The sequence below is a fragment of the Panthera leo genome, chromosome D1 (assembly GCF_018350215.1).
Source record: "Panthera leo isolate Ple1 chromosome D1, P.leo_Ple1_pat1.1, whole genome shotgun sequence".
NCBI classification, from domain to species: domain Eukaryota; kingdom Metazoa; phylum Chordata; class Mammalia; order Carnivora; family Felidae; genus Panthera; species Panthera leo.
The window spans coordinates 96,546,848-96,573,853 of NC_056688.1; the positions used below are offsets into that span (position 1 = coordinate 96,546,848).

General features: G+C 55.5%; 1 protein-coding gene across 1 annotated transcript in view; it reads right to left on the bottom strand.

Annotated features, from left to right (window-relative positions):
* The window catches only part of ALX4 (ALX homeobox 4), a 41,556-nt gene extending 25,286 nt beyond the window's left edge, over positions 1-16,270 (bottom strand). Inside the window, exon 1 of the mRNA XM_042905885.1 lies at positions 15,808-16,270. Within this exon, the coding sequence (XP_042761819.1) occupies positions 15,808-16,270 (463 nt within the window). The remainder of the gene's footprint in view (positions 1-15,807) is intronic.
* Positions 16,271-27,006: the final 10,736 nt, after the last annotated feature.

Consider the following 27,006-nt stretch of genomic DNA (forward strand, 5'->3'; position numbering starts at 1 on the left):
CTGGGAGGCATAACCCGGAAAGGAGAACCGTAACTGCAACCACCGCACTGGTGGCAGTGTAATCACAAAGCAGCTGACAAAGTTCAGGTCCGCCGTGAACTCCTTCCAGAATCCTCGCTGCCACCAACGCTCTTGGTGACATCTGGACGACTTGCTTATGCAGGCACCCCAATGTTTAACTGCTCAAGAATTTCGCAGTGGGAACATCCAGTGCCTTCCACCCATCGTACCATCTGAAAGGCATCTGGGGTGGGCAGTGGCGAGAGAGGCCATTCCAGAAATGCGCCGCTGCTGCTGTCATAGAGAAACTAACCCCGCTGATTCAGGGCCAGGTGGGGCCCTTTCCGCCTCGTGAACCCCAGGTCACCTTCCCAGGCCGGTCTCACTCAGCTCCTGCCTGTGGATTCCCTGCCACACCCTCCTCGGAGTTCCCTTAAGGGCCCCTAGTGATTAAATCGCTCATCACAAAGCCTTGCGAGAGTAGATCAGTAGCCCTGGCCATTGGACAATCCCCTTACCACAGGCAGGGGGGGTGTCCTGCCAAGCTCCGTTACCCAAGCTGCAGCCCAACTGACTACCTGATGCACTGAATTAATCTTGTTAAATAACTGAATTCTGAGCCTGCAGAAGGACCACGTGGGCCTGGAGAAAATTTGCTTTCTTTCACCCAAATCAAGCGTTTTCTTTCTCCAAATGTGTTTATTCAAACCTAACGAATCTTTTCTAAGCTGAAAAAGCAAGATTTTTCTCCCCTGGGATGAGAAGAGAAAACTAGTAGCTGGATTTAAAAAAAAAAAAAATTGTTTAAGGTTTATTTATTTTTAAGAGAGAGAGAGAGAGGAGTTCTGTTAGTACCGATCATTCTCTAGTCGTTCAACAAGAGGCTGTGGGAGCAAGCCTCAAGTGTGGCCCCACATTGCAATCAACCTGGCTTTTTAATTCCATCGTCCAGGCTGCCCTCTGACCCAGCCCACTGTGACCCGGTGGGACACAGGCATCAGTATTAAAAAGAGAGAGAGGGAGAGAGAGAGAAACGCAGAATCTGAAGCAGGCTCCAGGCTGTCAGCACACAGCCTGACGCAGGGCTCGAACTCACAGCAAGATCATGACCGGAGCCAAAATCAGATGCTTAACCGACTGAGCCACCCAGGCACCCCTAATGGCTGGATTAATTGGAAGGCTACCAGTTACAATTTTTCGAGATTGATAAAGATGGAGAAGACTATTCAATTTTAGCCTTAAAAAAATTCCACCTTTATAACTATCAAATGGCTACATTTCCAAAATTTCTAGACCATACTTGTATCTAAGCTCTTCGTTAGAGTTTCCATCTAAATGGCTGAGATTTAGAGCAGATGGGTTCCAAGTGTTTTGCCCACCCCATGGGTATGTAAGTATAAATAATCCTCAACATTCCAGTATTTACGTGTTGGGTGAAAATGGTGTTTTTGTTGACGTTTGCTCATCCGGAGTAAAAAAAAAAAATTCAAATCAGTCTCTGCTTTAAAATGTATAGTGTGTGCCTTCTACCTAGAAAACCTTCACCTGCAGAGGATGTGTGAGAAGCTCATCTCTTTTCCACCTGCTACTACTTCTCAGGAGGAGGCATCCCATAAAACAGTGAGAATGTACTTTGTGTAGCAGAAAGCTGACTTCGGATCTTCTCCAAGAGGCTGAGTCCTGTAAGGCTCATTAGGTAAAGCAAGGGTCAGGAAAACGCCTTCAGGAAGGAAGCCCGGCCCTCACTGACCATTCACCTGCCTTGGCTCAGGACACTTTCCCCCCTAAAGTTTACTTATTTATTTTTGAGAGAGAGAGAGAGAGAGAGAGAGAGAGGCAACATGCACGAGTGCAAGCAGGAATGGCGGGGAGGGAGCAGAGGGGAGGAGGAGAGAGAGAGAGAATCCCAAGCGGAGAATCTCTGTGCTATCAGTGTGGAGCCCGATGTGGGGCTTGAACCCACGAACCCTGAGATCATGACCTGAGCCAAAACCAAGAGTCAGATGCTTAACCGACTAAACCACCCAGGCGCCCCAGGAAACTTTTCTCCTCAACCCTGGTCCAGATGCTGATGCTAAGCAAACGAGGAGGCCGGTCCACGTGTGGTCAGTTATCATGAGTTTGCAGGGGGGTGGGGTTGGTTGGCTCCTCCCTCCTCACCCATGGAGCTGCACCCAACACACGGGGGACCCCGGGCTGGGCTGGCCTGGTTGTGAGGAGGGAAATGAGGCCCGGACAGTCAGGGAGAGTGGTCATCATCGCAGGGGTGAGGGGAAGACGGTGTGCTGTATCCTGAACCCCCCCAGGTGCACCCCACTCCACAATGTACTGAGCTCTCCCACATGCTTGATGGTGTCTCACAGATACACAGGCATGAGGTCACCAAGCGACAAATATTAGCTTTAAGAGCAGAGGAATGGAGAAGAACAAGGCCCTTTGGCTTCATTCAAGCAGGGCCGCTTAGGCACCTGCCCTCTCTTATTTAATTCTCTCAGAATTCCCAAAAGGTTGATAGTATTCTTATCCTCACTTTACAGAGAAGGAACATTGGGGCAAAGAGGCCGATCAATTTGTCCCAGGTTGCTCAGCTGTACAGGGTGACATCTGTTTCCAGGTCTTGATATACCAGCCTCCCCAAACCAAAGGCATTTAAGCTTCAGGCTGCCTGTGAACCCAGTTGTGGGCTGAACACAGTTTGCACAAGATCCCAGAATACTAGAGAGTGTGCCTGTCCCTCGTCTTCAGGCACCCGGTGAGGAGACCAGGCTCAAGCAGGTCTCTGTTTAATCACTGGGGCTGGGGGACTTCAAGGTCAGAGGCACTGGGCTCACCAGGGAGCCCCTCCACCAGCAGTGACCGCCATTGCTTTGCATCTCCCTCCTCTCTGGTCACCTGTAGGGGGCGCAGAATCACTTCTAGCCCTGGAGCCTCAACCCCGGGGTATGGTGTTCACCAGACAGTACTTAGGGTGGCTGGGGTAGGAAGACAGGGGGCGGCAAGTCCCTCTCATGGGAATCAAGCAGAAAATATTCAAGACACAGGGCCAACAGCGTGAAGCTGGTTTAGGGTGGATGGGGGCTTCCCTCCTGGAGCTCCCACCTGGTCCACGGGGAGGGGGCTCTGGGATCATCTTCCTGAATGAAGAGGTCCCAGATTTGGGCCTCTCAGGAGTGGCCCCAATGGTGTGTGGACCCTAAGCACACATGGGAATTTTCTCAAAGGCCGTGTCCCCACAGGAGGGTCAGATCACATACTTGGAGCTCCTAAATAGCCAGGGGCCTAGCCAGAGACCAAGGGCACAGTTCTGGCACCCTTGCCAATGGCTCTGCCCCCCTGCCCCTTCTTACCAGCTCTGGTTCCTGGAAAACAAATGTGTCCCTGAGCTGGATCTCTTTGGCTGGTTAGTCATCAGCTTGGAGGAAAAGGGATGGAAGGATGACTTTTGAAGTTCCCTGTATTCTGGGATTCTGAACTTCACCTCAGAAAGCCACACCGGGGACAGACAGACAAACCAATAAAACAGAATAGAGAATCAAGAAATTAACTCTTAAATATATGGCCAATTGATTTTCAACAAAGGCGACAAGACCATTCAACAGAGAAAGGGCGGTCTTTTCAACAAATGGCACTGGGAAAACTGGATATCTAAGTGCGAGGGAATAGAGCTGGATCCTTCCTCCAAATGCACCTCAACTTAAGAGCAAAAGCGATAAAGCTCTTAGAAGAAAACACAGGGGGAAATTCTTCATGACACGTGAGTTAGCAATGACTTCTTTGGATGTGACATCGGAAGCACAGGCAACAAAAGAAAAAAATTGATAAACTGGGTTTCATCCAAATTAAAATCTTCTGTGCGTCAAAAGGACACTATCCAGAGAGCGAGAGACAACCCACAGAATGAGAAAAAAATATCTACAAATCATCTATCGGATGAGGGATTATTAGCCAGAATATATAAAGAGCTCCTGCAAATCAACAACATACAAACAAGTGACCCAATCCAAAAGATGGGCAACAGACGTGAATACACGATTCTCCAAAGAAGGTGTTCAACTGGCCAGACACAGAAGAACAGATACTGTATGGCCTCACTTCCACGAGGTACCCAGAGTAAGAAAATGTACAGAGACAGAAAGTAAAATGGAGGTTTCCAGCAATGCGGTGGAGAAGGGGAGTCATTTAGTGTTTAATGGAGCAGTTTGGGATGAAGAGTTCTGGAAATAAATGGTGGTGATGGTGACACGCCATGAAGAAGGTACTAATTGTCACTGAATGGCTCACTTAGTTGAAACGGTAAATTTTATGTTCTATTTTACCACAATAAAAAATCACCCCTATTTAAAACAGAGAGTTTGAATTTTTATTAAAAAAAATTTTTTTTAACCTTTATTGATTTTTGAGACACAGAGAGAGAGCATGAATGGGGGAGGTTCAGAGAGAGGGGGAGACACAGAATCCGAAACAGGCTCCAGGCTCTGAGCTGTCAGCACAGAGCCCGACGTGGGGCTCGAACTCATGGACTGTGAGATCACGACCTGAGCCGAAGTCGGACGCTCAACCGACTGAGCCACCCAGGCGCCCCAGAGAGTTTGAATTTTTAAAAAGGCCACCTGAGTAGGCACTAAGAACACTCAGCTTGGGATCATGGCCTCTCACCGCGTTGCTCAGGGTCCAGACCCTTCAGCGGAGCTTGCACATCGTTTTTGGCTTTGCCTCTGCCCTTCCTCAGGCCCCATCTCGCCTGTATCCAGTGTGCCCCCTGCACGCCGCACGCTTGCTCTTTTCCGAACACTGCCGGTATCTTCCTGACCCAAACCTTTGGGCAACGCTGTTTCCTGAGTCAAGGGGGCCGTTTCTGGCTCCTTCAGCGTGAGCTCCTCTTCAGCCTCCAAAGTCCAACCTCGAAAGTCCATACCCACAAAGCCCCAGTCCATTTGCACTTTCCCTGGGGACTCTCACTTCCGCACATCCAGCTCCCTGAGGTTGCGGATCAACTCGCTCACTGCCAAATGCCCTACACCTCCCTGCCACAGGGCACAAACCTGCAGGATCTGTGGGGCCGAGAAGCCTCTGGCAGGGCACTCCTCACAGCGGTGGTTACGCAGTATTCCCTCTCTCAAGAGGGAGGAGGGAGCCTTTCCGTCAGAGTCCCCTCTGCCTCTCTGTCCACATCGTCCCCCACAGGGCCCGGCACATGCTGCTGCCCCAGTGCTAACTACATCCCAGGCTCAGGTCTAAATGCTTCATCCTGTCTGGGCTGGGATCTCAGGATGGCATCCTTGCCAGAACAGAGGGCTGCATCCCGTGTGTGTGTGTGTGTGTGTGTGTGTGTGTGTGTGTGTGTGGTGTCAGAACCCCAAGAGGCTAAGGCAGAGTAGATGCGGTACCCAGGCAGGAACATTAGTAGCTCTCAGGTGGCCCTGCCAGGCAGGCAGCAGGAAGGAACAAGGGGTCCAGAGTGGAGCGGGCAGGGGTGGGGCTGCAGACAGGAAGCACCTAGCACTCACTGCAGGAAATGGGGAGACCTGGGGAGAAGAGCAGGGTAGGGAGGGAGGTTACCCATTTCGCTAGAGCCAGCCCGGATGTAGCAGCTGGACCCCGGCTTGTGGCCCTGAGATGAGAGCCGGAGGGGAGCAGTGGGGGCAAAAGGGCGTTCTTCCAACTATGGAGTCCGAGAGGGCACGAGGCTCCTACAAAATAGGGCTACCCAAGACCTCTCTGCTCCCACACCCCATACTCCACAGGGATCTCTGTGGGGAATAAACTATTTTCCACCAGGGTGCAAGAGAACTAGACGTGGGGTTCTCATCCCAGGCCTGGATTCAAAGGAAGGAGGAAAGAAAAGAGAATAGAAAGATTTTTAGAGATCCTAGCATGTTCACATCCTGTTTCATTCAATGATTCATTCATTCATTCATTCACTCATTCATTCATTCACTTGTCTGTCAACATTTATGGAGCACCTACGACATACACCAAGCCCTGATTCAGGCTCTCGGGAAAACAGCGTGCAACAATGTGGACAAATGATGAAAGTATTTCCCCATCGCTGGTCCCACACATGGTCCTCAGCTCCACCCTGTCCTGACCGGACGTTCTGGGGCATGTTCCCCGGGCCTCTGGAAACTCAAGGAGAAATCCCTCATACCATTTTGAGGCACCTGTGTCATGCACGCGGCACCCCCCCCTTCTCCCCGCAGCTCAGCAGGATGCTCGAATAGGTGAAGGAGCCATGCCCAAGGTCACAGAGTCAGGTCTAGAACTCTGACCTCCCAGACACCAAGGCCACCCTGGACCTCCCCACCCACTGGATCCCCAGATGTGGAGAAGGGAAGAGCTCTTTGGAAGCCATGTTTGTAAAGCCCAGTCTTCCAATCTCACAGCATTAGTGTGGCCTCAAGTCACATTCGGCACATTGCCCGCTGCATGGGCAGGAGTGCTCAGGAAAAGCGGGCTGTCCCCTGGTGTCAGCAGCACAGAGGCTCTGCCCTGCCAACTCAAACCCCCTGTTGCCTCACCCTCCATCAGACTCACCTCATTACTGTCCCTGTCCTGCAGATGGGAAAACTAAGGCAGAGAGCGAGGCCAGGCATGCCGGACCTTCCCCTTCGGTGGGTTGGACTAGCTTTCTGCTGCCAGAGGGGCCTCTCTCAGTACAATGGATCTGGCAGCGTGGCGGGGCCCGGAGGCCTCCTGAGGATCCCGGAGAATCCATCCACCTCTCTCCCAGCACCTCGATCCTGGGTCTGGAATAGCACAGAACCCCAGGGCTGCAGAAATCACCTGGTGCCATGCAGGGGGGTTACAGACAGGAGACCAAGGCCCAGAATGGGGGACCTGTGCAGGGGACCTGTGTGCATGCTTGTCTTCTCTGCTCCTTCTTGGCAGTGGGGGCGTGGAGTCGTCCCAGCACTGAGCTGGGGCAGATGCAAAGCCATGCAGACGGATGGTTGGCCAGGGAGATCCCTGGATACTGGGGTGGGGGAGGGGGGGTTGCACATCTGGAGGAACCCCAAAGTCTCCATCCCCGCTTTGAAACCTGATCAGAGGCCCCCCCTCCACCTCCCCACCACCATCGGCAACACCCTAGTGCCCTCAAGGGTGGATAACACGAGGGGGTGGGGCTCTTGGGTAACATGAGGGGGCGGGGCTCTTCGTCCTAGGCAGAGAACTTGGCCATACGGGATGTACCTGCAGCCACTCTATCGCTCTGCACCCTCACAGCCCCCACACTCTCCTCCCTCACAGGCAGAATAGGCCCAAAGAGCCCCAATTTACAAGTGAGAAGGTTGAGTAGCACCCTGGAGATAAGGGTACTGTTCCAAAGGCACATTTCCATGGCAAAGCCAAGGCTAGAACCCAGGTCTCTCGGTTCTCTGGAGAAGAGCTGGAGGGAGAGAAGAAGGGAGGGAAGAAGGAGCCTCGGGCTTTTCAGCTTCCAGAGAAGATTCAGGGAGTCTGTGGCAACTTCCTTCTTCGCCGTGCTTCTCTGAGCCCTCCCCTTACCAGGCGAGGTTAGGCCCACCTGGGAGTGGGGTTGGGGACTTCTAATGAGCTGCAAACCCCGTGGACAGCCCTTCCTGCCATGCACACACCATAGCCTGAGTCGGGGCACCCCCACCCCAGCCCCAGCCCCGGTGAATGAGAATTGCCAAGTTATAGATCTTTCTCCCACTCCAGACCTGAAGGTGGGGCTGTGTCCAGCACTTCTCAGAATCCCGCCAAGGCCCGGCACAGTGACAGGCAAAGTTTGGTGAGCAACCAGTAATTGGAATCAGCATCTCCGTCCCCTCGTCTGTGAAAGAGGACATTTGGGCCAGCAGACATTGGGTGTCTCTTCCAACACCGAGTGGGATACCCACCCCAGCACCACGACCCACTGTGCCCGGCAGGGGAGTACCAAAGCTCCTGGACATGACCAATGCCCCGGGCCAGGCAGGTGACTATCCGAGAGAGGAGGAAGTTGGCCAGGTGGCCTCAGCTAACCCTCTAATCCACACGGTTTCCCCCGCTTCGGGAAGAAAGCTTGGCTTTGCGAAGCTTGCAGAGATCAGGAGTTTCAGCCAGGACACGGGCGGTATGAGATGAGTCCCTGCAGTCCCAAAGGGACCTCCACCAGTGCTCTCCTGTTGCCTTGACTCCCCAGGCTCTCAGGGTGGAGGCCACCTCATTTCTCAGGAGAGTGGGGCTGTAGCATCTGCCCTATTTGCTGCACACAGAGAGTGTGTGTGACTTCTGGAGGAGTCACAGCAGAGGAAGAGAGTGGGTGAAGCATTCCCTCAACCCCTGCTTCCCCGGCCCCTAGCAGCACAGCCCCTGCCTCCCCGGCCCCTAGTAGCACAGCCGCAGGGGAAGGGAGAAAACCCAGCGGTGTATTCTGCCTTCCCACCAACCTGGTTACAGGGCTTCCTTTCTCCCCGGGTCTCTGTTTGCTCATCTGCTAAATGGGATGGGAACGTGCATAAAGATGTCACCCATGATGGTTTCTCCTCCACGGTGAGCCACCCGGAACACAGAGTATACTCAAGGGCTGGAGGAGGTCTCTTCATGGTGGACCCTGCCAGGGCCCCAGGAAGACTCTAGGGCTCTGTGTCTCCTGGCCACATGGGGACTCTCCTGCCACCCAGTGAGTCAGCCTTCCTGGGAAGCTGAGAACAGTGGCTGAGGCACAGGCGCTTAGAAACTGTCTCCCAGCAAGTGACCCTGGCGACAGAGGCTATGCCTGACACAAGAGGCCCTAAGGGGTGTCCCTGACTGGCACACGGGCTCCCCCTACCATGCATGCAGCTCCCCTACGTACAACAGGTGCAAGTGTGGGAGGAAGTCTATGCACGTCCCTCACACAGGAGTGCACACAAATTAGTCCACAAGGCCACTTCCTGAAACGCATTTGGACAGCAGGACTCAGACCCAATCGATACAGGGGAACACGCCAGCCCGAGTTCACACTGTGCACGTGCTCATAAACCCCCCAGGCCTCCACTCACACAGGCAAATATACTGGGATATGCTCACAGGTGGCTTATCCTCGGTTGAGAAACACTCGTAATGAGACCTCAGTTCTCTGTTCATCCTCCCAGCCGGTAAACATTTATCATGCCCACAGATCTACATCTGGAAGGATCTAAGCTGTAAGACAGCAGGCAAGCGCTCTGTTCTCTCCTAGGAGAAAGGCTGGCACCTAGTTGGTGCTCAGTAAATGTGGAGAGAAGGAAGGTAAGTGGAGACAGAGGACATGAGCAGACTGGAGGGGCTAGGAACCCCTGAGCCTCAGTTTCAGCCTGGCCACTTGTGGATACAAAGACCCTCTGCAGTTAGTTCTTCTCCGTATTTAAACACAACCTGGAGTCTAGAACCTGCATCTGACCGGGCCCTCCAGGACCACCAGCCCACTTATCCTGGGAACTGCTGCTCACTTTGTCCCCTACCTCTTAGCTCACTTCAGGGAACCCTCAAGACCCGTTTGTGCTTCCAGTGAAGTCTTTTCTGTCCACTGTATCCAATTTCTCCTGCACAAAAACATAAGTAAGGGAGGGGAGGGCAGGGAAACGGGGCGAAGGCGGGTCCAGACTGGGACCATCACAGAAACCTCTAGAGGGCTTTTGGAAATTTTCCAAATTCCTGCATTTCAAAAATTCAGACCCAGGAGGGGATGGGTAAGGGTTTTCCCAAAGTCCTGCGGGTTGTAGAACACACAGCAGTGGAGACCCGCCCCGGTATACCCCATCACCCTGCCCAGCATGTGTACCCTTCTGGGCCTTAGTGTCCCCACCCAAACCTCCACAAACCCTCAATCTTCACCAGGGCCCTTGGGGGGTGCAGAGAACCAGCTGTTTTGCCCTGACCCCGGTCGCCAGCAGTCCATCTGAAAGGGCCCTGGGGCTGACGCCCATGCTCTGCAGCCCCGAGTTTGGAAGGAGAATCCGCTGTAAGGCAATCTGCTTTAAGAGTACAATGAACTGCTCACCGACTCTCCCTCTTTCTGGAACATGCAGCTACGCCCGCACCCAGCATCTTTGAGCTGAGCCTGCGTTCTCAAGCAGAGGCACCCGGCAGTGGCAGGGAAAGACAGGTACTTGGCAGGTGGTGGTGCCTCTCTCGCGCACACTCTCTGTCTCAGACACACACACACACACACACACACACACACACACACACACACACCCTAGTATTTCCCAGAAACCCTCCTCTCCAAAAAGGCACTCTGGGTGCAATGGAGCTCCGCGGTGACCCTCTTATCTGCCTCTGGAGCCAAAACCTGAAACTATCCGCTACCCTGAATTGCCACCCAGATCCCCAGCCTTTTGCTCCTCCAGACCTCCCCTCAATCAAGCCTCAACTCTTGAGTTGAGCCTCCACCCCTCCCTCTCCTCCTTGGTGCTGGTGGTGGCTTCCGGGTGGGATGGGGGTAGAGAAGAGAGTCTCTGCTAAGGTGACATAATGTGCTGGGCATGGGAGGTGGGTGGGCAGGTCTGGTGTCTGGGGCCCCCAGAACACCTCTCTGGACACACTGGAAGCTCCTATGAAACCCTTGAGTCAGCCTTTATAGGGAAACCGGCTCTCAGGTAACGGAGGACCTGCTGACCCAGGTTACCTTGACCCCTGTACCCTAAGGAGAATCTTTTGCAAGGAGGTGGGGGTGTGGCCCATTTGCACATTTGTAGACCACAGAAGAAGGAGGGGGGGCTGCACCTCGGGAGGGGAGGTGCCTAGTGGCCACAAATAGCTCTGATCCTGGAGAAGCACAAGCCGGGGTCTGGGAGGGATTGCTGGCTGGAGAGAGGTGCCTCTTTCTTCCGCAAAAGGGAACTGTTTGGAAGAGGGTCCCTTCTGTCTAATCCAGCCTGGCGGAAGGCGCGTGGTGCCCGGAGCCCCCGAGCAAGGGGAACCCGGTGTCTTAAACTATGAATTCACGGAGCAGTAAGCACATAGCTGTCCTCCTAATCTGGTGACCCGCTTTGTCACTTTAGCGAAGCCTGGGGAACCCCGTAGCTTCAGGAGCACGTGGCCAGATGGCGCCTGGCAGGCGCGTCCCAGACGCAGAACCGAGCTCTCACTGCCCCACCCAAAACAGTGCCTGGGTCTAGAAGGGGGTGGGGGAGGGAAGGGTCGTGGCAGCGGGCTTCGGGTACAGGGAGCTCTCTCTAGCCAAGCACTCGGTCACAGCCCGTCTTCCCTTCTCCCGTTTCTGTGCAGCAAAACACTCACCACCAAGCACGGCTTCCCCATTCTGCCACCCAAGCCCCCGGACCCTCCCTCGGGCGCTTGGCCAGGTTTCCCGCATGCTGCTTCAAGCACCCTGGTCCAAGGGCCAGCGGAGAAGCCCGAACCCAGAGGAGCGGCGCCCTCACCCCCATAACTGCAAAGGTCTCCCTATTTCCAATTTCCATTTCATATTTCCATTTGCCATCAAAACGAAGCCACGCACGGAGCCGCAGGAAAAAAGCGGCCGAGGCCGAGCTAAAGGTAGGTCCCAGGAAAAGTGTGCCCAGCTGCTCTCCAAAACGAAAGTCCTTAGAGACTTGGGCGAAATTTTATCAATGGTATTGTAACTTGTTTCCCTACCTCGGCTCTGTTTCGGAGCCCGCCGGGGGCCGGGGCTTAGGCGACCCTGGGATAGCCCCGCTGCTGCATTAAGGTTTCTGGTGCAGCCGGTAAGTTTTCCAGTCCGGGTGGTGCAAATGCCCGGGTGTACAAGGTCACCCTACTCAAGAAACACAACCGTCGTGAACGGGGGGGATGGGGAGGGGAGCTGCCCAGCTCTCCGAAGTCTCTTCTGAAATTTTCTTAAAACAACTCACACACAAAAGTTTCCCCCCCAAATTTTCGTGTCCATATGCATGTCTGTATCTTGATTCAGATGGTAGTTACACCAGCGTAGACAGACAGAACAATTCTTCGAACTTCCCTCTGCACTGCACATAAATTATCACAAAGAAAACTGCACATCAATTGATTTAAACTACTGACCCTTTAATCTAGGTCTTCTGTTTTTCTCTTTAAATTCATGTGTGTTTAGGCCGACTGTCGAGGCACGCTGGTGGCTATAGAAATTAACAATGTAAAACATTAAAAGCATTTTCCTTCTCAACCTCCTCCTCCAAAATTGACGAGGGCGCGGGGGTCGGCAACGACACAGCTCCCAGGCTGCTGTTTTTTCTCGATCACCCTACAATCACCCAGGGCTCTTAACTGCTTCTTCCATTTCTCGCTGTCTGATTTTGGGCTTCTCTTATACAAAACCGCACGCCGGTCCTTTGACTAACTTCGAATACGATCCGGGCGGAGTTTACACATTTGGTGCTGTGTGGACTGTGTCGGCGCGGGGAAAGAAATACCCTTAGTAGTCAAACGCTGCGTCTAATTCGACAATCCGGAGCAGCGGTTCGGCCGCGCCCCAGGGATCTCGGGCCTGGCCCGCGTCTCCCGACCTCTGAGCTCCGTGCGCCTCTCTCGGGGGGCCGGGGCCAGGGCCGAATGGATGGCAAGGTAGCGGCTAGCAACGAAAACCTTCGTGCACCGAATCGAAAGCGAAAGAGAAGGAGGGAGCAGGGCTGCTCCCCCGAAGCGTCCCGGGGCGCGTGGCCGAGGCCTGGCGCGCCGGCCGCGGCTTGGGGAGGCGGCCCGGGGTTTGGGGGCGAGGCGCCGGGGACCTCACTCTCGCGACGAGGAAGTTCTTTGTGCCGCTGGGAAACGTAGGGTCTCCAACTTGGCGTGTCTGCTGGGGCCCACGGGCCGAAGGACGGGCCAGGGACCAGCATGGACTTCGAAGGCCGAAGTGCGCACCCGGAGAGGTCGTAATTGCAGCAAGCGCGTTCGTAAAATCGAAATTGTGCCCTGCACCCGGGGGGACTGCGGAGTCATCTTGTTCATCTCAGGCCTGCAGCTTGAGAGGATTCTCACCTCCACTTTCTGCAACTCCGAGAAGACCGGGCGGGCGGAGACTGGAGGCGGCTTCCCCGCGGCCGCCGCGCGCTCTCTCCGCATGGCCCTAGCGCAGCCCCCAAGGCCCGCACCTCACTCGCCCAGGGGCGCTCGGACGCGAGGAGTGGTTCCCGGGGCTGAGGTCCCGGAGGAGGCCTCCCGAGCATCGCCTCCGGCTAGTTGCAGTTATGCAGATCGAGAATCCGGCTTCCAGCCGCGGACCAACAAAGCGGGGAGGGAGGTTTCCAAGTCCAAGCTACCCGCGGTCAGCCCGACAGCAACCGCGGTAGAGCCTAGTGCGGGAGGCCTTGACCACTTCCGCCTTTCCCGAGCTCCTGGGAATATCCCCAGGCTTTTTTCTTTGAACCTCATTTACCCCCTTTTGAGTCCACACCCTCCAAGCGTGGGAGAGAACTGTCCCCAAGGTGTGCCTCAGTTTCCCACAGAGCCATCTCCAGAGGCCCTCCTCCTAGCAGCCTCTGTAAAGGGCAGAGCCTCACCTCTGGGTGTCTAGGTTTCCCATCTCGGACTTAATGTGCCTAATCTCCTTTTTATAGGGGCCAGAAACCTCCTGGCCAGGGAAGAATACACAGAGCTGTGTGTTGTTTGTGGCTCTGCCCTCCATCTCAGGCAGCAGGGGCATGGGGGTCCTGTAGCTGATGCTGGGCTGCCTTTCGTGCCAACCTGCAGCCTATGGCTTTGCCCAGAGCAGGGGCAAAGACTTGGGTGTTCACAGGTTCCCAACAGCACAGAGGCTGAGGATGGAAACCTGGAGGAGGGTACACTACACTCTTGCTCTCTCCCTTGCTCCCTTGCGGGGTTGGGGGGCACTTACCGCCCAGTGATGTAAGTTATCAACATTCTCTCCCTGTGATGCAGATGAGGAAAAGGGCTTCAGAGGAATTACTTGCTCTACTGGCTAAGGCAAGTAGAGGAAGGGCCAGGCTGGTGTGTGGGGGCCCAGCAGGGCTCTAAGAGGGTGTCCAGAGGGGACCAGCCCTCCCCCCCCTCCCCCCCTGGACCTGAAGGCATCTTCCAAAGAAGAGGCTGGAGGCAGCTTGGGACCTCTTCTTATGTAACGCTTCTTCCTCCTCAGAAGCCTCACTGGTGAATTTTTGAAAACATGCAAATCCAGTGCAGTGGGAGAGAAAACACATCAGGCCCCTGGCTTTGCACAGTGAACCTCCACGGGTCCCCCAGGCCGTGATTTGCTCTCGCCTAATAGTCCTCTGCGACAGAGACCAGGAGGGGCCTGGGCAAGGCCAGGAGGAGGGAGCCTGAGCCGAGGCGCTGGCAGGCGGGTGCCTGCTGACAAGGGCTGACAGCCCCTGCCTGCCTGAGTGTGGAAGGAGCACCTGTGTGGAGCTGTGAGTGTCTGTGATCTGAGTGCCTGATCTCATTCCAACAGGAAGGTGGAGAGGAAAGGTGGAGGAAGTGGGGAAAGGCCACCGGAACTTTCTAAATCTGCTCTCAGTCCTGTCCTTTGGGTTTGGGAGTGTGTGACTATGTGTGAGGCCACACGAGTGAGTGTATTTGTGTGTGACCATGTTGGCTCACGAGGAAGAGGCTGTGTGTGCGCGCAGACTCAAGTGTATGATTGTGTAAAAATGTTTGTGTCAATAGCCACCTAAGGAACTGGTTCAGAGCCTCTGGGAAAGCTAGTTTGAACGTAGGAAAGTGTGTGCCATGGGCTGTTTTCCTGAGGCTGTTCTAGTCACCGAGGCCTCCACCATGTCCTATGTTTCTCCATCCAACCTTGGTCCCTCCATCCAGCCTGGGCCCGTGCAACCAAAGTCATTGCTCTGTCAGGACCAGCTGAGCTCCAGGGCCCTGCCTGAAGGCCAAGGTCTCAGGGAGAGTGTGTACCCAGGGTTCCTAGCCCAGGGAAAAATTGTCCCTCCCTTCTGGGTTGTTTTCTCTGCTGGCTTGGGGCTCATCAATCCGGATTCAGTGGGAGAGAAGGCCTATAGGCTCCTGAGCTGCTCTGGTCTCAGGCAGCCCGATCTTCCACCCTCTGGGGGCCCAGGCCTGCGACGTCCTGCCTGTGAGCTCAAGGGGGCTTGGAGGTCATTTAGGCCTCGGGTTCCCTGGGGGCCCAAATCAGGACCCAGAACCTTCCCTCTTCCCCCAGCACCTCCCCGCCTCGGGCTCTGCAGTTCCCTGACTTCTTGAGGGTCGGTCCTAAACCGTTGTTCCCAGGCCAGTCGCCCCCCCAGGTTGGCCACAGGAGAAACGCTTGGAGCGTGAGCCGGCCTGTCTCTCCGCGGCGAGCCGCGCTTGCGGGGCGTGTGGGTTTGTGGGGTGGCGAACTGGGGTCTTCGATGACTCCGGGCGTCGGGAGCCCAGCACCCGTGTGGCCCCCTGTGCCAGGGCATCCCGGGCGAGCTTCGCCGACTGCGCCCCGGGCTCCCAGAGGGCTCGGCACCTGCGACGCTCCCACCTGCAGCGCCGCCCGAGGAGCCTCCCTCCAGGCCTGCGGGGAGCGAGGCCTCCGCAGCCCCGGAGCCCCGCGCGCGAGCGCTGCGCCGGGACTGTTGGCCTCGGCGCGCCCGGAGCCCCGGCGAAGCGTCCGCTTCAGAGGCGGCCCCGAGAGCAGCGCAAAGAGAGTGGTTCGGCGAAGACGGGGAGAAACAAACTCCAGGTCGTCTTTAACAGCCCAAACGCTCCGAGCCCTCGGCTGGAGGATACGAAGGTGGCAGGACGGATCCCATGGTCCCCTCGGAGCAGTCGGTTCCTATTTGCCGACCCAGAGCCGCCCCGCTGCTCGGCCCCGCGCCTCCCCAGCCCGCCGAGTCCGGCCTCGCGAAAGCCAAGTGGGCTTCAAGGGCTCCGAAGCCTCGGTCCCGGGGTCCCCAGCCCTGAGCGCCCCGCACGTGCACTCACCGTAGCAGGGGACCTGCAAGGCCGCGTTGTGGCCGCCGCTGCCTTCCTGGATTTTGAGGCTGCCGTCCGGGGGCGTCTTGCAGGCGCCGCGCTGTAAGTAGAGATGCGGTTGCTGCGCGGGCGGCTGCGGCTGCGGCTGCGGCTGCGGCTGCGGCTGCGGCTGCTGCGGGGCCGGCGGCTGAGGCTGGGGCTGGAACTTGTTAAAGGAGCCCCGCGCCCCGGCGCCGCTCTCCAGGGGTGCCGCCAGGTCCTGCTGCCCCGCGCCGTAGCGGGCCCGGCTCTTGGCGTCTCCGAATCCCTGTCCTTTGGCGGCGGCCGATAGGAAAGTTGTGCCGAACTTCTCGCCGCCGGGGTATGCCCTAAAAGGCGAGGAGCCCTCCCGGCTCTGCGACACCGGGCTGTAGTAGGCGTCCATGGCAGCAGCCGGCGACTCGCAGTAAGACACACAAGTCTCAGCATTCATGCCTGGCCTGCGCGGGCGACGGGCGGGGGCGCGAGCGAGAGCGCGAGGACGCCACCGCGCGCCTTGGCCGGGAGTTTGGAGAGGCGAGGAGGCGGTGGCCTTGCGCTCCGCGCCGGCCTGCTCGCTCTCCCTCCTCCCCTGCGCTTCTCTCTCTCTCTCTCTCTCTCTCTCTCTCTCTCTCTGTCTCCCTCTCTCTCCCTCTCTCTCTCCCCCCTCCTCCTCCTCTCTCTTCCTTCTCCCTCCCCACAGCTGGCCCAGGGAAAGAACCGAGGGCTGTAAAAAGATTCAGATGTTTGGGAAAGTTGACCAGATCTCCCAAACTCTCTTAAGGTTTTGAAGGGGGGGGGGAGAGTGAATTCCACCCCCCAAGACTCTCTCCTTCCTTCTCTCCTTCTCCCTCCACCCCTACTCTCCTTCCACTCCCTGCTCCTCCCTTCCTCTCTCTTAAGGAGATGCTACTAACTGGTTCGCTAGGGATGAAACCTGGAGGCACCCGAGGGCCTTTCGGATTCTAGGGATTCTAGGCCCGGAGAGGTGATGGGACCCCCAGGACTCCTGAGGCTAGGCAGAGAATTGGTGGGTCCACGATTTGGCCTAGGGGAGGGGGGCAGGCAAAACTTTAGTGACAAATTAAAAGAAAGAAAGAAAAGAAAAGAAACAAAAACACCCAACAGGTTTTCGCGTGGAGTCTGAAGGGTCTCTAGCCTCCCGATATGGGTGAGTCCTTTGGACACTTGCCTCCAAATTTGTGGGTGCAGCTCTGGGCCTTCCCGCTGGTGCCTTTTCCTCTGTTTCCAACCCCTCTTCCCCATTTGTAGTCCCTCCGTGAAATTAACACGCACACCAAGCACTAGTCCGTGCGGGGGGGGGGGGGGGGGGGGGGGCGGGGGGGGCACTTTCCTGTCTTATTAACTATTTCCCTCCCCTGGAAGGGCGCTGGGTCTGGGTGCAGAGGGGCCTGTGTTCACTCAAGCACCGGAGAGACCCTCGATGGGCCAAGTTGGGGAAGCCTTACAGCTCGGTCCCCTCCCTCCCCTCCTGGGACAGAGCCCTTCTCTCCCCAGCACTGCACCCAGGGGTTGCAAAAACCCAGGGGACTTTCCGGTCTTGGTCTGAGGTTGAGAGCAAGGGGTTGGGAGACCTGCTGGCTGCACCTGGTCTTTACACTGTCACCTGCTCGGGGTTTGGGGTAAGGGTGAGGTAGCTTCTTCTCTCTCTACACTCACTGTCTCCGACCTGAGACCGATGGCTTGGATTTGATGGGTTGTGGTTTCCCTAGGCGACGCGGGGCACACTGGGACCAGTCACAGCAAGGGAAAAGAACTTTTAATGTGCGTCCAGCCCTTTCCCCAGGGTTAGTCATCGACTGTATCTCACAACAACTGTGAGTGGTGGGAAGTTGGGGCCCCCAATTTTCGATGAACAAACCGAGGCTCAGACAGGTGTGGTCACTTGGCTGAGGCCCGCCTTGGACACCACGCTGTGGCTAGTCCCTCCACGGTCCAGGGATGGCATCGGGGGCAGCGAAAACGCCAAGCGCAGAGGAGACGGGTCTCCCACTGGGGAATGAGTCAGTTTGAAGGAGACGGCTCAGAGCAGCTTATGACAAACTGCAGGGAAAATCCTCGGATTGAGGACTTACCTCAAGGGAGGCTGGGGATGGGGTGAGCAGTAAAGGGGCAAAGTAAAACGAGAGAGGGCCTGAGCATCTTGAACCCAGGCACGTGGGTCGGAAATCCATTTTCTGAACCTACCATATCCCAAAGAAAAAAGACGTGGGGGGGGGGGGTTGTGCCTCTACTCCCAACCTCATCCGGGCTAATCCTCACCCCCACCCCACTCCCTTGGTATCTCTGCTCCTTGCTCTGCCTCCGGGCCGCCGACTGCTCAATCCCACATCTGGTTTCCATCGCGGCTTACCTTGAAGTGCTCGTTAATAAAGATATTCCGAAAACCTAGGCCAGGGGTGCGCGGGTCCGAACCCCTCCCCCCCGCCCATGGGGACCTGAGCGGCTCTGGCCCGCAGACGTAAGCCATGCAGATATAAGTCATCTTATATTTATTAAGCACCTATTGTGCCAGAACCCATCCACAGGTCATGCCCCAATCCCCACCCCCACCCCCAAACAGTGTGTGGCAATGCTCACCTTGTCCTACCCATTTTGCAGATGAGTAGACTGAAATTCAGAGAAACCGTCTGATTTTCCAGCCTCAGATAGTAAAAAGTGGATGAGCTTCCCATTGTCCCATATGTTCCTGTCCAATTTCTTCCAGTTCTTAGAAACTGCCAAGTTCTGCCTGCGCACAGCAGTTTAGGGGTTTCCTCTGCCTAGAACTCCCCAATCTGGAGCCTGTGCTTTTGTCTCGTTAATGATCTGGGGTCCAGCTAGAGTCCCTTCCTCCAGAAAGCCTTCCCACGCCACCCAATGGGATTTGGTTCTCCCACGTGCTGAGTCTCTTTCTTGGACCTTGTTGTCTAGTTTGATCGGGTCAGTGTGAATCTTTTTAAAAAAATTTTTAAACATGTTTATTTATTTTTGAGACACACACACACACACACACACACACACACGGAATGTGAGTGGGGGAGGGACAGAGAAAGAGGGAGACACAGAATCCAAAGCAGGCTCCAGGCTCTGAGCTGTCAGCATGAGTCCGATGTGGGGCTCGAACCCACGAACCCAAAGCCGTGAGATCATGACCTGAGCCGAAGTCGGACGCTCCACAGACTGAACCACACAGGCGCCCTGGGTCAGTGTGAATCTTGACCTCACTGGTCAGAGGCTCCTAGAGGACAGCCTCAAGCACGCCTGGTGCTGCACAGATATTTGTGAAATAAAATACTAAAGCCCGAGCTGTGGACCCAGGGTTCCATCCACTGCCCGTTTTGCCATACTAGCTCCTACTAGTTCAAGGTCTTTGGTTTCCTTTAGCCAAAAGCAATCAGTTGCTCTCCCTCCCCCTCCTCAGGAATTAAGCGACAGAATTAAGAGCCGGCCCCTCTGAGGCTGCACGAAAATAGTGAGCTCACTCAGCACAGGGGCCCGTCCTGTTTTGTTTGCTACCGGTCTTGACACATCGTAGGTCCTCATAAAATGCGTGTTGAATGGACCATCGAAAACGGCATGCGGTCCAGCAGCGTCCTGGCGAATCTTTGCCAAGGAGTGCCCAAGGAGCAGGCTGCCCTCGTCCATGTACCCAGGAGCTGCCTGGACACCTACATGGTGGCAGCAACCTCTTCCACTTCTCCCCCAAGATTCCAGGCCCAGGCATGAAGAAGAGAAGAGCACGAGCATCGAAATGCATGGGTGCAAGGCAGGCACAGGTGTAACCGCGATGTTCTCCGGTAACCTCTGCCCCACGGCATGCTCTCAGTGCCAGAAAACCCGAGTCCCAGGAAGCTTTCTGTGGGCGCTGCCTCTCACCACCTACCTACCTGCGCTTTTGTTACCTGTTGAATTACTGCCTCATTATTCAGCCCTTTCCTCGGCTACCTGGGGAATTCCAAACCCTGAGCACTCGGGACACAGCATTTGGTGCCCTCAGCTGGAGCCCCTCCTAGGCACGGAGCTCCTTCTTGGAACCAGCACCACTGCCTTCTACCTTTCTACATTGTATCTTATGGATGGACTCAGAAAGAGTGAGCACTTGGCTGGGAGCGAGGAAGCGAGTGCCTGTGTGTGGGTTTGCCTGGGATCTGGTGACAATATGGCTTCCCTCATGAAAACCATCACCGACCCGCTCTCTCAAGTCCCTACAAACACACCTTTCAGGAGAGAACACTAATAAGAGTAGCTGGTTGTTTCTGTCTGTGTGCATTCAATCATTTGTGCGTCCACCAGCCCGCCCATCTGCCCAGCGTCCATCCATCCATCCATCCATCCTTCCTTTGCTAAAAGCCAAGCCACTCAGTTCCCCCACTAGAGGCTTGCCAGCCATCTGAAGCCAGGTTTTGGCCCAGCCTCTGCTCTCCCGGTGAGTTTTTTCTCCTGCAGCCAACACTCCCCCTCGCTTGCTGTTTGTCTTGAAGTTGCCCCAGCTGCCCTTGACACCCTGGCTTGGCCATATCTCTGTACTTCCCGTTACCTCACCGCATACCAGGAATGATGGGGGTCAGCAGGGCCCTCTGCTTTAAGTCCTGCACCCCCACCCCTGGCAGGCACATCCCCCGCCGCCGTCCCCTTTCCCTCCCTTTTGCAACTCCCGCTCAGCCCTCCTGGAAGCAGTTCCCCTCTTTTGAGGACTCTGCACACAACTGGGGGAAGGGAAATGCTGAAGAAAAGCCTTTCTTTGTCAAGGCTGAGTGTCCAGTGCCCGCTCCTCTGGGAGACCTTCCTTCACCACCCCAGCTACTGCTCTGTCACATTTGCCTGTTTACTTCTTCCATAGTATCTATCCCGGGCTGATATTATCCCCACATTTGTTGATCTACTTGGTTTATTGTTTGTCTTCCTACTGGAACGTGAGTTCATGGCTACTGTCTCCGACAGTTGGGAGTACTGTGCCTCACACACAGCACCGCTCAGTCGTATCTTTTGAATGAATGGCTGAAGGAGTGAATAAACCAATGGATGGATGGATGAAGGAATGAATAGCAGGAGAGTGTGCTTCGGGACTGGAGGGTAGCTGCCCAGTCCCGCTGGTTCAAGGTTGGAACTCTTGAGATCAGGCATGTAGGAATGAGTTGGTTAGAAGGTCCCGGACTGGAGGGGGGAAGAAGGCACAGCAGACACACCTTTCTTTCCGAGGGAAGGGTGGATTTGGAGCCATTCCTTTGGTCAGAGCTCTCCCCCACACCGCCCCCTCCCGCCCTCACCCTTGCACTCTCACCCCACTGGACAGACAGTGGAGCTCAGGGCCTGGGCACTTCAGCCCTGGCTGGCAGACTGGCTTATCTTCTATGTGACTTCTGACTGCCCCAAGCCTCAACTTCCAGTGTGAGTAAAATGAGGACCATACCCACCTCAGTGAGTGTTTACTCTACTTGGCTGGAAGTTGCCCCTCCTCCGTAAGTGGCAGGAGGCAACAAACACTGGAAGTTTGGGGCCGACGAAAGAACGTTTTGGACACCTGCAGAATGGGCAGGAAGAGTCAAGCTATAAACTGGGGAGGACAGGACTCTTATAAATCTTGCACAGGAGCCCTTCCTGCCCTGCAGACCCCTGTGCACAAACCTCACGCTCTGGAAATACCAATATTAGCAACAATGTGGTGCACAACTGTTACAAGTAAGTTCTTGCACACTGAGATCTTTGCAGTCCTCCCAATAGCCCCATGGTGGTACTATTATTCTTATTTTACAGTCATTACAACACCGAAGCACAGAGAAGTGAAGCAATTGGTTCCCGTCATCAGCAAGGCAGAGGACTTGGGATTCTAACTCAGGGATCTTACCTCAGAACCCGTGCTTCAGATCGCTTTGCATTGTCAGAGATCTCTGTAACCCAGTCTGGTTCTCAGAGATCTCTGGGGACGGGCGGGTCCACTGGTTCCCGAGCCCTTGGCCTGCAGGGTGCGCCGAGCGGCTCTCACTTCCCCGGTGCCGAAGGTGCCGGGCGTGACAGAAGTGAGCCGGGCCGGGTCTCAGCGCGATCGCCAGCCCCAGCCACACGCGCCGACCCACCGACATCCAGCCTCCCAGACCCCGCCCCAGTCTCCCCGAATGCGGACACCGAGGCACCTGCGCGTTCCGCTCCCGAGGCGGCGCTGCCCTCGGGCCAGCCGCGCCCCCTATCGGGCGGAGGCAAGGAGGGTGGCACTGTCCCTCCGAGGTTCTCCAGAAGCTCCGAGGCCGAGGCCGCGGCGAAGGGGGGCGCAGGACTCGGCAGGCGGGGGCCAAAGTGCGCCCAGCTGCCCTGCGAAAGGCGTGGAGGTCTCTTAGGAGCGTTGAACCCGCGGGAGGATCCAGCCAGAGGACGCGAGACCAGGTCCCCGCCTGCCCTTCCTGCTTGGCAGGACTTGTTACCCCGTTTCAGTGCTTAGCCTTTCCCGATGTCCCGGACCCCCATCGGTCCCAGGCTGCGCACGCTCGGGAATTCGGAATTCGGCGCGGGGAGGGGCCTTCGAGGGCAACCACCTCCCTGTCACCTCCTGCACTATTTTTAATAAGGCCCGGGAGCCAGGGGGTCGAAAGGAAGCCTGCGTCCAGGGGCATAGCTTTCTGCATTAATACGCGAGTGGCGCGGACGGAGAAGCCAGTCGTTCTAGAGTTCTTGTCACACACGATTCAATTCGGTCTGGGGCGTCGAAGAAGTACAAAGCGGGAGGGATGGAGGTTTTTACAAAGGACCAACCCCGCCGCCTGCGCCCGCGGGGCCGCACACCTTTGCCCATCCAGACGCGCTTCCAGGGTCTGTCCCCCGCGCGCGTTCGGGGCCCCGGGTGTCTCCACTTCCCCGCGCGGGGCTGCGGGTCCGTCTGAAGGCGCAGGCCCCGCCACGCAGCCGGGTTCCCTGCCCTCCCCTCTCGAGCACCAGGCGGGAAGAGAGCTCTGAGGGCCAGCGCAGGTGGCATCTGGGGAGCCCCGTGGGAAAAAGCTCACGAGAGGGGGTCTGCACTCTGCCGGGGGCGACTGCCTTCGCCCCTGAGCCGGAGAGGACCTTGTTAGAACCGGAAGTCTTCAGCCGAATTCTGATCCAGGGCACCCCCTGAATATTGGTTACAGCCCAGGAGGACACGGATAATTTAAATCTACAGATAATGTCAAACGCCAACCCCCCCAGCCAGGTGTTTAGACTGAAGCTCCCTGTGCATTTTTTCTCCCCATCCTTTCTCTCCTGAAAGGCAGTCCTTAAGGTTTCAAAAAGTGGCTGGGAAAGACTGGCCATGGGAAGACGGAGGCCCAAGCACACCGCCTCATATACACAGGGGTCCCCAGGCATCTCAAGGGCAGAAATGAGGTCTCAGTTTCTTGAGGTGCTTGCTGGGAGGAGAGGATCTGCCCTTGCTCAGCCAACCCAGGGAAGCACTAGGAACTTTGTGCCCATTACTCTGATCAGAAGAGAGAGGCATGAGCAACGGTGGAGAAGTGTTGACGGCTAGGGGGATCGGAGGCCTCCCTCACATCGTGTCTGCCTGTCCGTGGCAATGGGGAGGGGGCTGGAAAAGGCGGGGTGGGTGGGGAGGGAGGAGGCGGCAAGGTGCCCTGACAGCAATTCCGTTAGTGGTCCGGAGACCAGCTTTAGATGCAAGTTTGAATCCCAGCTCTGCCACTTTGGGGCCGTGTAGTGTGGGCTAAGTGACAGCTTTCATAAGCTTCAGTTTGCTCTTCTGCAAAATGGGGATAACAGTACCGGCTTCATAGAATAGCTGTAAGGATGAAGTGAGATCATACTCACACAGGCTTAAGCATTTTCCGGTAACAACAGTGATCACCTCCTTTCCATTTTGGAGACCCTGTGATTTTAAACATCATAGCCCAGCCTTAGAGCACCGGAAATGACCATTTGGGGTTTCTGTCCTTCCACCTTTGGGGAAATGGGTCATATTCATCCTCCTCTCTGACCATAGCTCCTCCGTGGATCAGTCAGGTTCCTGTCAAAGCGCCAGAAGTGAAAAGGCTGAAGGAATTCGTAGCTCCCAGGGTCCTGCCCTTCCTGCAGTGGGTGCCAGTGGTTGGTGAAGAGTGTGTGCTGTGTGTGTTGGGGGGGGGAGTGTGGGGGGAGTCTTGAGGGGAGGAGGGGAGCGCTGCCCTCCACGTCCCAGCTCCACCCCACCTGGCACTTCACCTCCCTCGATTCTCTCTGTGAGCTCACTGTGCTGTGAGGTGGGGTGTGAATCCCTGTCTATAGCCTGGGAAATGGAAGCCCAGAGAGGTGACCACCCTTGCCAGGAGTCACATTGCCCGCAGAGGTCAAGTTGACTCTCATACTGGGAGCTTTGGGCTCCCTCCCAGGCCTGGTATTTTTGGCTCGGCAGCCATAGCAGGCTGGGGCCTCACCGCTGGGGTGGGGGAGGGGGTCTGGCATTTACATCCCTGGCCTGCACCCCACCCCCCACCCTGACAGTCTCAGGCCTGCCTCCGGAGGGAGGGATCCTGGCCCTAGCACCTGTCATAGGCGGCAGCCAGAGCGCACATTCTGATCCCATAATCTGGAGGCTTGTGATTGGCAGGGAGGAGGCGGAGGAGGGGAAGGAGGGTGGGAGGGAGAATGCCGGAGAGAAAAATTTGAGCAACCCTAGAAACCGGAGGCAGAAGCAGAAAGAGCTACAGAGCTTGGCACAGTGCCTGGCACATAGTAGGTGCTTAGTAAGTGGTGGTGGTGGTTCTATTTCTTTTGCCTCCTGCTCTCACCAGCTGCCTCCCAACCTCCTTACCCTCTCCATCCCGCAGGGTTGTATCTGAGGACCGTGGTCTGACCTGGACCCTCTCTCTCTCTCCTATGCTGCCTGCTGTTCTTCCCTCCCTGGGACCTGTGGGCGCACAGCACAGCTGGCCTCCCCACACTCCCCTGGCAGGGGCCAGAGCTGGCCCAGAGCGCACATCTGTGGGCAAACTGGGATTACACCTCCTCCAGTCGACCTCTCCTCCCAGAGCTGAAGGGTGGGGGGTGGGGGGGGGGGAAGGGAAGAAGGGGCCTTGACTGCCGAGGTAAGGGCGAAATTGCTCCTGCTAGGTGGTTCCCGAACACCCAGCCCTAGGGGGAGCCTATGGCAGCGGGGCTCCCGGTTGCCCCGGGCCTGGAGTGTGCCGACTTGGAAAACTACAAGGCAGTTGAGATAAAAGACACAACACATCTAGAGTCTCCCGCCGGGTTTGGGCCGCCACCAGGGGACAGAGGCGAGGCCCCGAGGTGGCGGCACTTTCCCTCAGTTTTTGGGTGCCTGTTCAGGTCCCGCACTCCTCTGTGCATCCGAGCAACGCACTCTCCCTCCGTCCTCGCCCGAGGGCTGGAGACTGAGCGAGGCAGAGCGAGGCCAGGGTGAGGAGCCACCCGCCCGAAATACACGGGAAATAAACCCCCGCAGAGTGGGCCCTGGGACAGCCTTTGGCCCCTCGGTCCTCGAAGCGGCTGCGCAGTGAGTGACGCGCTGTGGGGCCTCGGACGCAAGCTTCCTCTCAGCCTGTTTCCCCAGCTGCTCTGCCATCCTCGGGAGCGCTCCCGCTTCTAGCTACTTTGTCTAAATTGCATTCGTTTCCAGGTCGGAGTCGAGTTTGTCCGAGGGGGTAGTTGAAAATGCGCGCGCGCTCTGGAGCCGGGCGGAACTGGTTGCTAATCCCCGATCTGGGTGCGGATGTGCAGTCGTGGGCAAGTCAGTTCTCTCTGTGCCTCAGTGTCCTCATCTGTGAAATGGCGGTGGTTACTGCTGTTTCCTAGGGAAGAGATCACGTGGGCAGGCGATTCCTTGACCCCAGTTCTCATTTGCATCCGGACGGTGGCAGGATTGCGGGGCTTGGAGGAACACACAGTTCAGTGTGCCATCACATTCAGGTTACCTGGTCGCTGGGTTCCTGGAGTTCTTCATTCTGCCCTGCTCCTGGGGCCACAGGACTCGCCCTTCAATGGCTCTTCTGGTCCCTAAGTGTGGCCAGTCAAATCCTTTCAACATTTGTCTCCTTTAAAATAATTCGCGGGGCTCACCCTTTCCCTTTCTGAGCTAACTGACATGGTTTCAGTTTCTGGGGGATAAAATAAAATAAAATAAAAATAAAAATAATAAAATAAAATAAATAAAATAAATAAATTAATTAATTAAAATAAATTAAAATAAATAAATTAATTTAAATAAATAAATAAATAATATAAAGAAATAAAATAAATAAAATAAATAAATTAATTAATTAAAATAAATAAATAATATAAATAAATAAATAAAATAAATAAAATAAAATAAAATAAAAATTTGCTAATTATTGCACCCACAGTAGAATTGATGCCTATTTTCCTTTTTTTTTTTTTAAGGTGAAATTCACATAACATAAAATTAGCCATTATAAAGGGAACCATTCAGCAGCATTTAGTACATTCGAAATGTCTTACAACCACCACCTCTGTCTTGTTCCAAAACATTTTCATCACCTCAAGAGGACCGATTTTCCTTTTTCAGCTCTGTCCCCAGGATGGAGTTGTGTGTAGGCAGACAAGCCAGATGTCAGGACTTCATGCGTTTACAACTGCCCTTTTCAATGCCTTTAAAAGGAGCTCAGTTTCTCAAATGATTTGCATGGTTGATCTCAGAGGACTAGGGGGCCACGGTGGCAGGACTAGGTGCTTTTTCAGAACCTGGGGAACCAATGTGTGTGTGTGTGTGTGTGTGTGTGTGTGTGTGTGTGTGTAGGGGAGGGATTATGGGACAGGGCACTGGAGACAGGGCACTCAGCAGAAGGTGTTTGATGGTCCCGCTCATCCAAAGTATAAGTACAATTCTCATTCTGCAGGAGGAGGATGCTGCATGTATAGTTTCACACAGACATTTCACATCAGTGACTTTTCACCATCTTGGGGGAGCCGTGTCTTTGGTAATCAGATGAAAGCAAAGGACCCTCTTTCTAGAAAGATGCAGGTAGATGTTACATTAGTTTTTCCAGGGCTGCCGTAATAAGTGACCACATACGCGGTGCCTTATAAGAAGAGAAATGTATTCTCTCACAGCTCTGGACACCAGAAGTCTGAAGTCAGCGAGTCATGAGGGCCGTGTTCCGCGAGAGGCTCCTTCCTTGCCTTTTCCAGCTCCTGGTGACTCCAGGCTCCCTGTGGCTTCCTTACTCCCATCTCTGCCTCTGTCTTCACATGACC